The sequence below is a fragment of the Folsomia candida genome, unplaced genomic scaffold (assembly GCF_002217175.1).
Source record: "Folsomia candida strain VU population unplaced genomic scaffold, ASM221717v1 Fcan01_Sc039, whole genome shotgun sequence".
Lineage (NCBI taxonomy): Eukaryota > Metazoa > Arthropoda > Collembola > Entomobryomorpha > Isotomidae > Folsomia > Folsomia candida.
The window spans coordinates 290,173-307,410 of NW_019091231.1; the positions used below are offsets into that span (position 1 = coordinate 290,173).

A 17,238-nucleotide genomic window follows, 5' to 3' on the forward strand; every position below is an offset into this window, starting at 1 on the left:
AACTGTTAAATTTGACACATCTGAGATACAAACGTTGAAAACACGTCAGATGTGTAAATTTTAACAAATTTTCGAACATAACATGAAATTCACTTTGACGTATACCACACTTCTTTCACCCCTTGGTTACATGCGTGGTAACGGTTTATTTGATTTGTGTTTAGTGATTTGTGTGTGTCTAAATTATGCATTGTTTGTACAATTAGACACATACGGATAATACCGATACAATTATGCATACAAATTTACATACCTTGAGACAATGTGAACTTGGAACATTTTTCCTAGCCACACCAAGATTTTCTCGTGAGTGAATCAAAAAAGCAAGCACAAAATTAGGAATTGTATAGCAATTTTCGGTTTACTTTTTGAACTCACCGGAAAATGCTGAAAATGTGTGTGAAGCTTGGAAAAAGGTTGTTTTAAATAGTCTATTTACATACATAGTCTATTTGCATTTTTACTGTTATGCGTCATAATTTTTACATGAAGACACTCTCAGATCTACATATGACACAATAACCAAACCAGGCTCCGATAACCTTCTTCAGGCACGCTGGGCACATACGTTTCAGCTAAATTAGTCAACATAAATAAATATCTATGTTTGTTAGGAAGCGATATCCTTCTCCTATTTGAAAATTATGAGATGAACTACATACATATTTACATACATATGAAATAAAATAAAATACCTAACTGCTCATTGCTAAGGCAAAAATTTTTTTCTCAACGTTTGAAAAAAAACAACATTTAATAATTCAGGATATTCAACTACATATTACATATATGTTAACATATGTTTATATACATATGTTAATATATATGTTAATATCCTGCGTAGATATTTGTCATTGTGGAAAGCCAATTTCTAATGCCATGCCAAAAATTAGTATAGGATTAAAAATTAATCGAAAATTTCGTTAAGATAAGGATTTACTCTTACATATGAAACAAACAAAAGCTTATAAGTTGTCAATATTGCTGAAATAAACAGGATTACAAATTCATACGAAAGTATTCTCAATTCTAAAATGTTTAAATTATCCTTGCTTTTGTAAATACTAATCGAATTCTATAATATGTTTTCTTCACTGAATCAAGTATTTATGACGACTTCCTTCCATACGTTGTCTCAATTTACGTATGTACCTAAACTATGGAATTACTGAGGATTAGACTGAGAATTAGACTTTTTTCGAAGTTACACATACATAGATATACATCTTTTTACCTATGTGTCTAGCTACTTGGTATTAGGTTTAGTTAGTAATTAAAGCTTTGAAAATCCAATTTCTTGGATTTGCAAACAGGTTACCATCACTTAATTTCACCACGAATTAAGACTGAAATTGTTAAATTGGGTCTAAATTCGTCGGTACAAACTACATACATTTATAAATATATGCATAAATATCCAAAACTCTTAATCCAAACTAGTCTTGACCACACGGAATGAAGTGTAATCCGGTAAAGTCACGGATTCCTCTGGTATTGTCTTGACTGTACTTTGCGCCCGGAATGATAGTCATTTGTTTCATTGCTGAATGGTAAATTCTTCATCGACATTAGTAAATAGATATTACCGAACGGTAATGGTCGTTCTTACTGTTTTTGCCAGTTAATCCGCCAGTAAAGATTTAATACCAGCTTCTTAGTCGAGTAAAATTGGTCAAGATGCCTACTCCACTAGTCTCCTACGCCGTAAAGAACTTCTTTCGACTAAATCGTCACTTACCACCAACTCCGATCGGGTGGGATCCGAGTATAAATCGGCTCCTGTACAATGACGCATCTCCGTGGAAATTCTTTCGTTGGTATTTCTCCTTATTTGTCTTAATCCCAGTCATAACGGGGGGTTCCTGTATTTACGTGATCGGCTGGCATTTACTCTCGCCGCGACCGGGTCTCGGCATTGCGCACGTTTTTCAATACGGCATAGTTTTCATAGCGGCTGGAACCCTGACTGGGACAGGAATTGTTATTCTATTAACTGGGCAGAATGATGTACTCATGCTCAACCAGTTCCTTCAGGCTGATGAAGAAATTCACAGTGAAAATGTTGGTAAGATGTACATATGTAGATTCTTTTTAATACATTGAAGAGGAACGTCATAGGTGCATATGAAAAGCTTGAGTAGAAATAACGAATACTATTTATCGATGTCACAAAGTTTTGAGGAGGAGTAAGCTTAGGTTTTTCTGGCAGGAGTAAGTGGGGAGAAACTATTTCCGAACCATTTATACTAAATAGGAGAATTACAGTGTTGTATAAAACTTCGTAGCTGAAATTCAGAAAAAATAGACTCTTGAAAAACAGCTAAGGCTGCCTGGGACACAGGCACAAAAATAATTTCTTAAAAATGATGTTTAGCGCTCATTTTTGGACAGAATAGAAAACGGATCGGTAATTCTGTGGAGAAACCCAATTACGGACCCGTTTTCCTTTCGCTCCATAAATGGTCCCTTAACATCATTTTTTTTTTAAATTCACTCTCCCAGCACGGTTAACTTAGATTTAGGCCCCCATACCCAGCTCACATACCGGCCCCGAATCTATAATTCTGCTACTGACCTGAACAAAGCCAATTAGTACATTTTGGGAGAATATTTCTCTTATATAAATATTTGTTATCTTTAGCGATGTTCACTTTGCTATAATAAATTGAAGTTTTACACCAGTAATGTCAACTATTCGGCCCACTAATCCTGTAAAGTAAAATTGTGATTCGAAATTACAAATGCTCCCCAAAATATGAAATACCCCAGAATAGTTTAGTATCCAGCTCACCTCATTAATGTGTCACTACATATAACAGTTGAAACCAAGACCACGAAAACAAGGATGGATTCGATACTGGAAATATTCGGCATACCCAAAATATACACGACGGATGACAAACTGGATAAAATAGGTGTAAAAACTTTACAATTCATAAAAGCGTCACCTTTGTATAAGGTTTATAAGTTTAACGTCTTTCTCTTCTTTTTATTTTCTCTCCAGGCATCTTGTACTTTTTTGGTCTAATATCCACCAACCTGATTACTCGCTTCGTTGTGTTCCCAATGGTCATACTGCGTAGGACGGACGTTTGTGGACACGTCCTATGGGAAAGATGGGGCATCCTGGGGAATCGAATCGTGTGGGTGGCGGACATCTTGATCCGGGCCCCGCTGTCTTACACCTTCTTCAACGCATGCCAGAGGTCGCTCCCTTTCATCGTCATCTTCCTCGCAATGCCGTTACAATTGATGGTGAAAAGTATTGCAAAATTTTTGCAGGATGCGCCACAACTTGGGTAAGGCATTAAGTCGTTAAGAAGGAATTAGTCCTTCACTGATTTTAAGTCTCACTCTGCCCCTGTTTAATACCAAATTTTCTAAAACAGCATCAATTTCACGATTTTGTATTGAACTAAATATTTACAACTGTTCATATCTATATCAATAGGCTTTAGATATGTCAAAGTTCACACGTTTAACTTGATTTTCGCCCCGTGAAGGTTAATATTTAATATTAACCCAATGGGTATGTCTCCCCTGCTGATTTGAGATGCAAAGTAGTGTCTCAACTGGAGCGACGGTGGCGCACATACCCATCTGTGTATTACATTGCTCGAGACAACCACCCGTGGCGCTGGTGTGCAATACACCAGTGTATTATTTAGTTTGGTTGAGGACCACGACGGGCGCTCATAACGTGGCTACTATCGCTCGTCCAGTACGCCTTCTAGATATAATAGTATAGTTCTGTGTATTAACCTAACCAAAATTTATCTTTATTTACGTTTACCGCTTCCAATATTTTTCTTCAAGGAGGCCATTCATCGGAAAGGTTATATAAAAACGTGTATTTTTTAGCTTGCTTATTTTGTCATAACTCGTTAGACAGACAATTCCGGCACAGCTTGAAAAAACCCCAATTATCCAAGACATTGAGGTTGACACAAGGGTTGAGCGAGATTACAAATCGATCCCACATCATCCAATGTAACCTTAACGCAATTTTTATAAAAGTCCTTACAAAATTTCTAGAACCGGGAAAACTCTTGACAAAAAGACTATCCTCATTTTCAAAAGGATTCAACTTTTCGTCATTATTCCAGCCGACCTGATGGCAACGGAAAGTTTTCTCTTGATGGGGGTTGGGATCGCGTTATCAGCCACGCTAAACTTCGCCACGATAAAGTTTCTCGACTACGACATGCCGTTCATGTACTACGCCATGTTCCCAATACTCGCGAGTCTCTTGATTCTCGTGATGCAGGCTTTGTTACCCGTGGCAATCGGGTTGAATCAGGATTCCGCAGAGATTTTGCGACTTTGGAAGAACCACGTGGCTAAGGGAGGGAAAAGGGATCTGTATTTCAGAAAGACGTTGAAGGCAATGCGACCAATAACATTCTACTCGGGGATCAATGACACTTATTTATTCAAATTTGACAAATCCGTGCTGGGGACTTATCTCTCTGCCATACACACCGTCGGTGTGTGGACCCTGAAATTATGGTGATTGAGACTTTCTTGAGGGATTCTACACTAAATCTGCACGTAAACGCTATATTTCACCAATGATAAATTCAGCGATAGCTCGAATATTTACTGCAAAAATATTAATAAGGAGATTGCGAATTTAGGTTTTTACACTGCAAAATAAATAAATGAGACGAGTAGCATTTTCGTGAGAGATTACTCTGCAAAGCGTAATTCGCAATATCCTTGAGATAATAAAATTTTCCTGTTACTTCGTGCTAAATCGAACAACAGATCTATTGAAAAAAGTCCATACCGCTCCATTTCCCGACATGGTCACATAGTTTCCCGCTCCGGTCCCAGCCGATAAAATATTTGAACCAGGCGCGGCAAAGTCTGGCTTAAGTACACCTCCAGCGCCTGGTCCACGCGAGGAAAAAGTGGCAACAGCATCCGTGTCTGACGTGGCAGCAGCACCGATAACGCTTGCGTGACTTCCTGGAGCCGAAATCGTTCCACAGTTAGGCCCAGAATTACCAATGGCGAAGAGAGGAATGATTCCCGCGCTTCGCCAGGCAGAAATTATTGGCTCAAACCAGGCTCCAGATGCACCACCCCAAGCGTTTGGGACAACTTGGGGACGAGGGGTGGCCGTCACCATGAATTCGGCACACTGAATTAAAGCCGCCTCAGTTCCGGACCCCTGATTGTTCATTCCGCGACAGGCAATGTATTGCGCCCCAGGGGCGACACCGATCCCGTTGGCACGCACGACAACGATTCCAGCGATAAATGAGCTACAATTATAATGATTTATATAATCAGCTAAATTTCGTGCACAATTTTCGATGTAGATCAACGGAATCTTAAGTTTATGAAATTCCCCATCCGTAGTTTATACTTTTCTTAATTTGATTAAAACGGGGTTTCATTGAGAAATTAGATTATTGTCATCTTATCCGTTCATAAAATACTTCTTCATTCAAATTTCAATAAATTTTAAAATTGGAAATTACTAACTGACTATTCAATTAATCTAAATTGAAAATAAATACATGATTTTGTATCAAGCATAGTGACAAATTAATAACGAATACAAGTATTCGTTCAATCTTGTTAAGTATACATATTAGGGAATAAATATACATTTGATGTTCATTCATTCAAAAATTTTGAAAAAAAAGTATTAAAGTTGTTATTGTTATTCATCTGTTATGAAATAGCTGAAATAGAATTGTTATCATCTACTATTACTTATTCATCGTGCTGTAATTATGCAAATGAAAAAGGCAGTTTTAATTATACTTACCCGTGACCTTGCACATCCGTCGGTGTGGGCGTATTATAATATGGGTCCATCCACGCACCTGCGTAGCCATCTGATAACGCCACGTGGCCAATATTAACACCGGTATCGATAAAGCCAACCACCGCGTTTTCCCCCGTGGTCAGATTCCATGCTTCCGGTGCTCTTATTTTAGCCACGCCCCATTGTGGGTTCTGTACCGTCAAATTGTTCGAAATCTCCTCACGTCCAGACCGGATATGGTCAATGGTGACGATATGTTGTTTCCGGAGGATAAACTCACCCGGAGTTTTGGACAATGTGTCTAATTTTTCGAGTGTCAATCCCTTAACCAGAATGACATTGGAAATCCAATATTGCTCAATTTCAAGCCCAAGAGACGCCGCGATTGAGACGAACGGCGCCTGCGCAGCGGACGTGAGTCCTTTCAAAGTGGCGACCAGGGTGGCAACCTTGGCGTCACCGAAGAGCGTTTGAAGGGCTTGGTTGGTCTCCAGTTGCCCCACAATTTGGGGTAGTTCGAGAATCGCGACGGTATTAAGGCCAAGATCAACACCTTTTGTAAGGGAGGGGTCGACACTACCGGAGAGAACTACGGTTAACGTGGCAGCGAAAATGAGCAGCAACTTCATCATAATGCTGGTTTAGTTGTAATGAAATGCAGAATAAATGTGAGAAATTCGCCCTTTTATGTCCGATTGAACGCTCCAGATTCACTTTTTTGTGACGATAATCGTTGATAAATTTGAGTCGCACCTGTGTAGATATTCAAGTGGCTGGCTTTGGATATGGGGGAATTTCCACGTATGCACGAAGTAATCGTGTCAGATAAAGTGATCGATTATCGAAAAATCGAACCGACTGAAGGATTGATGGAGAAATTTAGGTGTTAAAGAGTTATCATGATTTTATTTAACGAGTTGACGAATTCGTATTTCTTGCTGACAAGATAAGTTATGCATGCACTTATATAAAACCTGCGGAACGTAACATAACAATAAATATTTACTCTAATCAATGATCTCTTTTCTAATCAAGCTGATTGAAGAGTAAATATGTACGTACATAAAACAGTGGAATACATGAACACAGTAACTGTGGCTTAACAAACCAAATTATGTATGTATAATTGCTAAACTGCAAGAAGTAAAATTCTCCTTGTTCTTTGTACAATGGGGTATCCCACTCTTAGCACTCCGGAGGAGAGCTTCGCCACCTGCCCTTCGCAGATCTCGATGCCCTTTTGATATGTGGTAGGGTCCTATGAGTGTACTAAAACCCTGAAGTCGTTTGACTCCATGGCCACATTTGTGCCCGCCACACCCACTCAAAGGCGCCAAAAACACGAAAAAAGCCCTGTTTTCATGTGCTTTAAATGTCACCAAAAATCCAATTTTGCTCGGATTTTAATAAAATTTGCATTTTTGTGATCCCATATTTTCTTAAAAATTACAATTACTACCTCATAAATCATAAGAAAAGCGAACTTTAGATGTCGCGGGTAACATATTTTGCAAAAGTATCTTGTATCTTAAAAAGTATCTTAGATACTTTCCTCTGGATGGAAAATATCAGATACAAGATACAAATACAAGATACTCATTGAGGATTTTCCAGATACAAGATACAAGATACTTTGAGCTGAGGTGGCTGGAAGATACAAGATATGAGTAGTATCTTGTATCTTGTATCTTAAAGTATCTATCTTGCCCAAGCCTGCAAACAATGGAATAAATTCTGGCATTATGTATGTACATATAAGAGAGGAAGTCGTAAAATTATATAAAGTTGATTATTCTTGTCACAAAAATTGCTAATTAGTGTGGCATGTGTGCCCTATACCGAATATGCAATGGATGGTTGCTTCATATGAATGTTCTTTAAGAGTGAGTTGAGACTAACGAATTCACCACAGCAGATAACCAGAGCGAGATAAGGACATCCGTCGTTACCGCAGTGGTGTCAATCCCTGTGACCGGATGCTGAGGCTTGGAGTTCCTACCCAGACCAAATTCGCCATCTTGGTGTGTGACTGACTCTTACATTTGTCACCAAGTCTTTACCAATTAAGGACGTGCAAGGCAAACACCAAGTTTAAGCAGGTTACAATTTTTGTAGTTCATTTCATTATTCACAAAGTTCAAGCTTGATTGAAATAACGCATATTTAATTAGTAAATTTTAATTGCTGAAGTTCTGTAATTAATAATACCAGTCGATTTTTATTGTTGAATTAAAGTCGGCAGTAGAATTGGGAAATTTCTAGCGAGATAATGATGGGGATTGAGAATTAAATAAATCATGAATTAATAATTTCTTGGGAAGAGTGATTTTTGAAAAGTGAGTTTTCCATTTTTATTTAATTATTAGGTAATTATAGGTGGAAATGGCTCTTGGCCCCGCTACCGTGGAGGAACGAGAGGGATACATTGTGGAGGCGATTCTCGATAAGCGAGTTGTGGATGGGGCGACGGAATATCTGATAAAGTGGAAGGGCCATGAAGAGTGAGTTTACGTGTTAGTATGACTTGTATTTTAAGCAAATGTGACATAAATTTTACACAAGTTTTACACAGATTTTATACAAATTTTACACCGATTTGAAACAAATTTTACATTGATTTTATTCTAATTTTACCCGAATTTCACACCGATTTTGCAAGTAAAGTCTGTGTAAAATCTGTGCAAAAAAATTTCTGCACAAATTGTGCACCCACTTTCACAAATTTTAAACAAATTTTATTTTACCGAGATTTGACACAAGTTTGACACAGACTTTACAATCTATGCAAAAAAAAATTTGCGCAAATTCTGCACCGACTTTCACAAATTTAAAAAAAAATTATTTTACCGAGATTTGACACAGACTTTATACAATGTTTGACAAATACGATTTAATCAGCTGAACAAACTCTACAAAAGTTATGCGAATTTTACAAACCGTTGGACAGATTTTAGCCAATTGTTGCGCCATCCTGTTGTTAAATTTGTTTATCTTTATACAAAGTGAGGGATGATTAGAATTTAACTATTTAGATAAATAGTTAATGAAACTCATGTTTAACATCGCAGGGAGGACAACACTTGGGAGGAGGGGGAAAATTTGATCTGTCACGATCAAATTGAAGCGTTCGAGGCTCAAGGGAAGTCAAAGGAGGCGACCACGTCCAACACCGGACCAGAGTAGAATTCTTTGCATTTCGAAATTAGGTTTTTTTTAAGCAACTGGAACCTTTCATTGTTGATTTAAATATTTCACATTTGTACAATGTTAAGAAAATAAATTTCTTGAAATAACTTTGTCCGACATGAGATAGTTTTTTTTAACTTTTAGAATGTGGTTTGAACGAAACCCCCCAGTTAAACCCTAGTAAAGGGCCGTTCATCGATAAGCATCTCATCCCTGCCCCTTTACCGGTAATTTAAGTAAAACTAAAACCTGGTAAAACCTGGTTAAGAGACCGTTTACAAATTATGTAATGCAAAAATCACGATTATCCCCCTTTAACATGTGTCGCATAGGCACAATAGGAGGTATAGACCCCTATTTTATGGAAACCTGTACTACTTCATCGTTAAGTTTATCATGGAGCCTAAAAATACTTAAATTTTCATTTTGCACAAGCTTCGGACCATGTAGCTATAGTACATTTCAGGCTGGCTCATCTTCTAGACTCTAAATAAAAGTTGTGGAAAATTTACCCTAGGTTGAGTAAAAAGAGGATGGTACAAAAGTGGGTAAAATTTATCTAACCGTTGTACAAAATTTTTCCAACGGTTTAATAAAATTTCTCCAACGGCCGTGTAAATTTTGCCCAATTCTTGTATTATTCTCTTATTTTACTCAACCTTGGGTAGGTTTAGCACAACTCTTATTTATTAAGGTGACATCCATTTATAAGATTGATATGTCCGTCCGTCTACCTGTCTGTCCGTGCGATAACTCAAGAACAGCTTAATATATTGACTTGAAATTTAGAATATACATAAATAAGAGCAAATGAATATATAAGAGCAAACATCAAGTTCGAACATGGGCACTGACACCTGTCAAGGTCAAAAGGTCACGTAGGAGTCAAATGGCACATGTATTTCAATTTAACCCTGAATTCAACCCTATGGTGACCTCCGTTTTGACCTCAAAGGTCACTGAAAGGTCACTAAACGTTAAATCTGATATATATGTCAATTTTAACTGAAGTTCAATCCCAAATTCAGTGGTGACCTCCATTTTGACCTTGAAGATAATTATTATTTGTTAACTGTTAACTGACACCAAATATTAAATTTGATACATGCGTCACCTCAAAATGTTTTTATAAATTTCTTTATTTCAAACCTTGATAATGAATAGCAGATTGCATTCGAAATATTGACAAAATAAAACATTCTTTTTCTTCGAGTTTTCCGTGTAATCCAATTATTAAATAAATTTCTCGGTTTCAGCCGTTCGTTACATGCGTTTAACGGCTTATTTAGGGTGTACTCATTTACTATGTATGTGCAACTCGCACTTATCATAACCTGTATTTATAACTGTTTCATCTGTGTCGTATGTATGTATATAATGCATACCTAAATACATTTTGGGGGTTGTCGAAAAGCTGAAATTCTGCCCCACCCAAGTCACCCTGTTGATCCCATCCAACTCGGACAACCGTCTGGCAGAATTCCTGGATTTCTCAGTATTTCCACAAACCAACAATTTGAAATCGATTTCTGTTGAGTTTCCCCACGGAGATCAGTTCCGTTGGCAGCACGAACTCGCCACAAAATTTGTCCAGTCGGCGTCCACGAACTTACAGGAGTTAGAATTTGTTTCTGTTCGAGGGGACTTGAACATGCCCTGGACTTCCCTTCCTTTGGGGGGAGGGTGTTTCCGAAATTGAGGAAATTGCGGGTAGATATTGACCTTGGAGAGGGTCCTGCTCCCCGAATTGTGGAGGCTATTACGAAATCCCTAATCTGGAACATTTCGTGACCGAATGTGAACAATTTGTTGTATAACAATTTGTTAAATAGATGTATGCAAATACGAGACTGGTTTAAAACAACTTTTGTGTGCCAATTGTTGACCGAGAACCCCCCTTTTATTCGATGTTTGTCTTTAGTATGACTCTCCTCCTCAGGGTGAGGTTAGGTTACATAAATTATATCGTTAAGAATGGGAACATTTTTAAGAACTGCAAAATCTACAAAAATCATGCTGGTGAGTGTTTAGAAATCAAGGCTAAAACTAAACATTTCTAAGGGTGTATGCAAATTTGTTTAATTGTATTTATTTAACAATCTCTGGTAACGTTGTTGTGTCATACCAGTAACGAATTATTACCTACACACTAAATAAAAAGGAATAAAATTTACTCAAAGTTGGCTAAAATAGAGGATAGCACAACCAAGAGGTAAACTTTACTCAACATTGAACAAAATTTACCTTTTAGTTCTGTTATCCTCTTTTTTTCAATTTTACCCATTTTTACTTAGGACTCTGAACTTAATGAATAAACACTAGCAGAGAAGCCAGTCTTCGACTGGCAGACATGCCAAGCATTTCAAATGGTCGATAAAACAAACCTCATAGTGGAACCTTTTCTCCAGCTACGTCGGAATTGTAATAGGATGAATGCATGAAATGTAAACATGTATTGCCTTGCATTTGCTTTTCCAAAGGGTATCATTATGTTTCAGAGTGATTTGAAACATTTGTTCGTAAAATTTACCTATAAAGCTATTACGCATATCAATATGTTGCCAAACAACGTACATATGTGTCCATTGTGGAAACACCGTAAAAACAATTTTGTCAATAAAAAGTTGAGCTAATGTATGTCAAAATCTTTAATTAATGCAACCTCTATGCTAAATTTTGTAATTTACTTTCTAGACACAAAATTCGCCCTCGTGGAAATTTGCGACATATTTTTCATGGATCAGTTAAAATTTCATACCTAATTTAAAGAAATAGGTAAGTATGTAATGTACGAGAGGCGATTATGAAAATGTGTGCAATTTCAAAATTTATAATTGCCAGGATTTCGTTTTTCCCGTCAGAAACGATTTTTTACCACGGCAGGTGGGAAAATGTGGTAAAAACCGGAAACAAACCATTTTTACCGTCCAAAATGGGAAAATATGGCTGCCCTTGTAATTAGTTATGGGGAAAGCTAGCTTCTTTGATAATCAATATTTTCGGGATTGGACTTCATATTCGTCATCTCCACGAATTTCTGAAAATTTTGATATGTAATACGGGCACTTTTGACCAAAATTGGTTGTTTTTCCAATTTTTCCATATGAATGTTAAAGATTGTTTGAATTGAGCCGTATTACACACTTATTTTCTCAGAATTTGAAGGAGAATACGAATTTGAAGTCAAATTTTGAAAATCTTAAGTTTTAAAGAAGTTGTTTCGGATAGCCCCAAAACCAGAGTTTTTCCCATTTCCTCCATTTTTCCCATTTCCCATCTATTTTGGGTGGGTGGTAAAAATGCCTTTTTCCCACTTTTTCCCGCTGCCCTGGTCAATTTGGCTTTTACCAATCGAAACCCTGATAATTGCCTAATCCATTTTCCATGCAATGCTGAGATCATCCAAGAGTTCTTATGACACATAATTTACCGTAGTTTATCATACTTTACATACCTCAAAATTAAACCTCATCCTTTACGCAATGCCCTGCTGCTCGTTACGACTCGACATAACTCTTCCCGAGTCGGTGGTGGAAATCATTCACAAATTCGATTCTCTCCTTCACACAAGTCGTCCTTCTGCATACTACACGTAATTAAAGCAACATGTGAGAAATGTTGATAAATTTTGAAAAATATATATTACACCAAAACCCAGGGTGTAAGAAATTATCCATTTGCATATTAATTGAAGGCTGACCACCTGATAGTGTTCCAGCCTTGGTACACAAACATAGCGAAAGGTATTCAAAATATTTTAATTTCTATCTCATTTTTTTCACACTGATGGACAAAGCGTTACAAAAAATATAAAATACTAAATTTTGTTTTAAATTATAGCCTCGATGTCGTCCCTCACCGAGGATTCCGAGCTGACGGTGGAGTTACCATTTGGACAAGAAATAACGGTTATCCAGACTTCCGATGGGAAAATTAAGTGTCCCTTGTGCACCGTCCTGGTCTCCTCCGTCGCCTACTTTAAAAACCATCACACCTACAAACACACGAGGAAAGACCTGCTCTGCGACTTTTGCGGTTTACGTAACCTCCCTGACCAGGCAACTTTCGAGGAACACGTGACAACATTCCATTCTGACGAGAATCTGCTAAAATGTGCGAAGTGTGGGTATCTTGCTAAAGATAAATTAGCCTTGTGGCGACACATTACAAGTACAGAGGTCCACCGAGAAAATAAATTCCTCTGTGGACAATGTGACGCAGGGTACTCATCCGCTGCAAGCTTAAAGGTACTACAAAATTCCTGGAAAATGATTATGAAAATTGAAAATATGCATATGCAGGTCTATTTAAAAAGAACAATTTTTAACCCCCTTAAAATCCCCATTCTCTAGAATATTCCCTTAAAATCACCATTTTCTAAAAAAAAAATCATAAATATTTCGAAAACGCATTGAAGGTAATCAGGGTTTTCACGACCTTCGTAACTGTGGATTCGTAAAAAAAAATATTCGTAAATTTACGTCATTTACGACTGGTTGACGTGAAAGACCCTTCGTAAAAAATATTTCGTAAAAATTGTTTTTAATTTTTCCTTGCCTAATATCAGCGGTAACTATGGTGTTCGAAATATCATGATTTTTTATGTTTACAAAGTTTTTTTTACGAACGAAAAAGATGCCTCAACCTTGCGTATATTTACGAAGCTTCGTAAGCATAGAATTTTCGTAAATGTCGTAAATTTACGCTATTTACGACAGTTAAGAAGGTGACGTGAAAACCCTCAATATTTCAAAATTTACTTACTTTCCTCTCTCACAGATCCACGTGCACAAAAAGCACCTAAACCAACCCCTGCCTCTCAGCAAGTGTAAAGAATGCGACGCTCAATTCCAAGAAAGGTGGTCACTCCGCCACCACGTGGCAACCGTACACCGGGAAAATGTGATAAGCAAGTGCACCCAGTGTCCGAAAGAGTTCGAAAACTTGGCACGCCTTAAAGCCCACGTGAAAAGACAACACGCCGCCATAACTCAAAGTAACCCGTGTTCCCTGTGCAACATAAATTTCCGGCAGCCCGAGCACCTCAGGCGACACGAGAGATCAGAAACGCATAAATTGATGGCAAACGGGGAGACGGCCGAGGCTCAGGCTAGGATCGAGGTGACGAAGCACAGGACAAAGAGAAACAAGATAACGGATGGCATCCTCCCAGACTCTGACTCGGAGAAAGTGACATATGTCCCAAAAAGAGTAAGAACTTATAAGAGAGTGAAAAAAATGGGGCAAATTATTCACCCAAAGGGTGCACCAAAGAAAAACCAGCCGCGGTCACAACCTAAAGTGGGGCGTTCGGAACTTAAAACGACCCGAAAACGGGGCAAGATCAAAACTGAAATCGAGTACGATGAAAGAGAAGATGATTCCACCTCAATTATAAAAATTGAAGACCCATTCATCAAACTTGAACCTGATTATTTAGATGACGAGGAATGTGACGGATTATAGAAATAAATTAGTAACTAAAATATATAACAAATCGCATTTTTGTATATATGCATATACATATACAGTTAAATATAATAATTATTTTTTTACGAAAAATATTTTACATGGATTTAATTCATTACTTATCGATTTATTGATTGATCGGGTCCATCCTTAAAGACCTGCTTCATTTTTACAGCATGAAAAAAATACTGTTTGTACGAATAGAAATTCAACTATTGACGTTGTATCCATTTACTCATTGTTACGATTTGTAGAAATAACTATGAAAAATTATGCAAATAATTAGCCATGTCCAAAATGTTCTGTAGTCCTTACTAAATACACCTGGCTGTAAAACTATGCAATTTTATTTAACTAGAAATAGGCCGGTATCGGATTCGGTTATCCAAATATGAAATGTATGCACATATACATGGGTAAATATATTCATAACTAGATAACATATTAATCAATACTTGCCGAATGCTTTATCTGGAAGACACACATTTTCCTATCTACTGCCCAAGGTAAATATTCCAACCTCGCCTGAACAAGAATATTACTGCCGGAAACATAAAATTATCCACTATTATCCATTATTAAATTATTAACTGGAATCGTTACTTTAGCAAAAGTACATTAAGTATGCTTAGCGATACCTTTTTAAACAGATGTGGGCGGCCTCCGAGTAACCAAAAGGAGAAAGAAACATTCTAAAAAACAATAACTTAATTCGACAATTAAATTTACTGTTCATGGAAGTTTGCAACGCTGCAAACGCTTTGTAAATATTTACCACAACTTATTAAGCATTTGATAGAATATGAAAATACTTATTTATTTAAGACCACGTGAAAACCTTGGCAAAAAAAATCTTACCTTCCAAACGACTCCTATTCCGTGAGTTATGTACATCGACTAAACCGTGCAGATGTGAACCATCCTGAAATCCTTAAAATTTTCGTAAAAAATGTATTACGACGAAGCCTTAAAACATCTTCGTCGTGCCGTCCTCGTCATTCAGCGGAGTTGCTTCCGTTTAGCGTATTGTTTCGAATGGGAGACCAAAACGAATCAAGCCATCCCACTCGGGAATGGTAGGAAGTATCGAAATTTCCAAATTATTTGTTATCTTTTCATATTTTTCTTGGCGCCCGCCATTCTCTCGAGAAGTTATCACTTGGCGATGTCACCGCCTGGGCAAGAATCTCCGACTGCGACAGGGATCACGTACGCGGCTACGATTGTCGTGACCGGTTTCGTCCCGATGGTTTGGAATTTGAAGAAATCGTCCGGCCCGAGAAAGTATGTGTACGTGTATCAGGCAACCATGAAGCTGGAAAAGCGCTCTGAAGGTACATAAATGTGCTTTGCTCGAGCTGAATCCTACCATACATATTTTTTGGACATTCACATATAAAAATTGCAACCATTTTTCCGCAGAAATTTGGACCATTTTTCGCAGAAATTTGGACCACTTTTCTGCAGAAATGTATGTATTATGTGAGGAGGAATCCGGCCCATGGGGGCAGCAGTCCAGCCGCGCAGGTCACCACTTGGACCTATTGCAGACACCTCAATGCACTCGCATGCGATTATTGTGTCGGAGCCTCTCTCGATTCCCCAGCTACAAAGCTGGCGAATCTACCAGACCTTAAAAGCCAGTACATCTTTGAGAGGATACTCCCATACTTCCTCCATCCTTAAGGTGGAACGAAGGAAGGTACTAAATCTCAAGGCACTGTAACCGGGACAGTCCGTAAGTATATGGGCCATTGTCTCGTCCCCTTCCCCGCATTTTTCGCAGATGGGAGATTCAACTAGACCCATCTTATACAGATGCCCATTCAAATTACAATGTCCTGTGATGGCAAAAGTTGTTAGCATCATACCACCCCTCGTGGGCCCCAGTGACTTCCCACTGAGACCCTCGTAAGGTATTGGCAGGACCAACTTTGATATCTTACATTTAAGTAATTTAGACCAATAGACCCGTTGTTCATTTTGAGCCCACTGTTTGATGGAAAATTTTCCAATTGTTAAGTTGGCCGGGATAACTGGCTCTGGACCGCAGTTTGCCATACTGGCAGCCTCTTTAGCCAGTTTATCCACGTCTTCATTACCCCATAAACCCCAATCAGGGTTGCATAAATCTCATCTCACTGAGGTATAATGAGAAATAGTGAGATATGAGAAATATGAGATATAGTGAGATTTGTGAGTCATGCACTAGCGCCACCTAGCGGACGGGGTCATGAACTACAGGTTTATCTCATTATTTCTCATATTTCTCACTCTGCCCCAACTGAGATGATTGATATAAATCATTAAATCTCATTAAATCTCACTAGGTGATATATACCACTTGCAACCCTGACCCCAATGAGAAGGGATCCAATGTAAGGTAATATCTTTGTGAGTACTAAGTTGTTGCAGCGCCCTATGAAGCTCCACCGTGAGCGACGACATCAGCCGCTCACTTAGTAGGGAGTCAAGGACACTGCGATTGTCAACAAAGATGTTCACTTCCTTGTGTTGATTTGGATTTGCTGACATGTAGTTACACGCCGAAAGAACTCCAATCTGTTCAGCTTTCTGCAAAGATTTAGACCATTTTTCTGTACAAATTTGGACCATTTTTCTGAAGAAATTTGGACCATTTTTCTGCACAAATTTAGACCATTTTTATCATCATAATTTTATGCAGAGAAAACTTGTTGCAAATTGATGCATAATTATGCGTAGATATCACTGCAGAATACACACACCGAACTGAAATTGTCTGAAGTCATGCAAGGTTTTCTAGCAGACGTACAAATGCA

General features: G+C 38.0%; 2 protein-coding genes and 1 non-coding gene across 5 annotated transcripts; 2 read left to right on the forward strand and 1 right to left on the reverse strand.

Annotated features, from left to right (window-relative positions):
• Nucleotides 1-3,391: 3,391 nt before the first annotated feature.
• LOC110861243 (bacillopeptidase F) lies at nucleotides 3,392-6,449 on the reverse strand. 2 transcript variants are annotated; one of them, XM_035844583.1, is made up of 3 exons: nucleotides 5,783-6,449; nucleotides 4,790-5,270; nucleotides 3,392-4,340 (listed from the first exon to the last, which is right to left on the reverse strand). In XM_035844583.1, exons 1-3 carry the CDS (start codon nucleotides 6,412-6,414, stop codon nucleotides 4,212-4,214), a joined length of 1,242 nt encoding a protein of 413 aa, XP_035700476.1. In that variant the 5' UTR covers nucleotides 6,415-6,449; the 3' UTR covers nucleotides 3,392-4,211. The 2 variants fall into 2 exon arrangements, with proteins under 2 accessions (XP_035700476.1, XP_021966039.2); XM_022110347.2 differs by lacking the exon at nucleotides 3,392-4,340 and adding an exon at nucleotides 4,359-4,498.
• Nucleotides 6,450-7,787: 1,338 nt separating this feature from the next.
• Nucleotides 7,788-9,076, forward strand: LOC110861282. Of its 2 annotated transcripts, none has more exons than XR_004833143.1 (3): nucleotides 7,788-7,881; nucleotides 8,149-8,283; nucleotides 8,851-9,076. It is a non-coding gene; the product is annotated as an uncharacterized LOC110861282 (transcript). The 2 variants fall into 2 exon arrangements; XR_004833142.1 differs by having other exon boundaries at nucleotides 7,789-7,881; nucleotides 8,159-8,283.
• A 3,459-nt stretch (nucleotides 9,077-12,535) lies between these two features.
• On the forward strand, nucleotides 12,536-14,532 carry LOC110861277 (transcriptional repressor CTCF). Its single transcript, XM_022110380.2, has 3 exons — nucleotides 12,536-12,711; nucleotides 12,809-13,215; nucleotides 13,748-14,532. The coding sequence occupies exons 2-3, from the start codon at nucleotides 12,814-12,816 to the stop codon at nucleotides 14,432-14,434; spliced, it is 1,089 nt and encodes a 362-aa protein (XP_021966072.1). The 5' UTR covers nucleotides 12,536-12,711; nucleotides 12,809-12,813; the 3' UTR covers nucleotides 14,435-14,532.
• The last annotated feature ends 2,706 nt before the right edge of the window (nucleotides 14,533-17,238 follow it).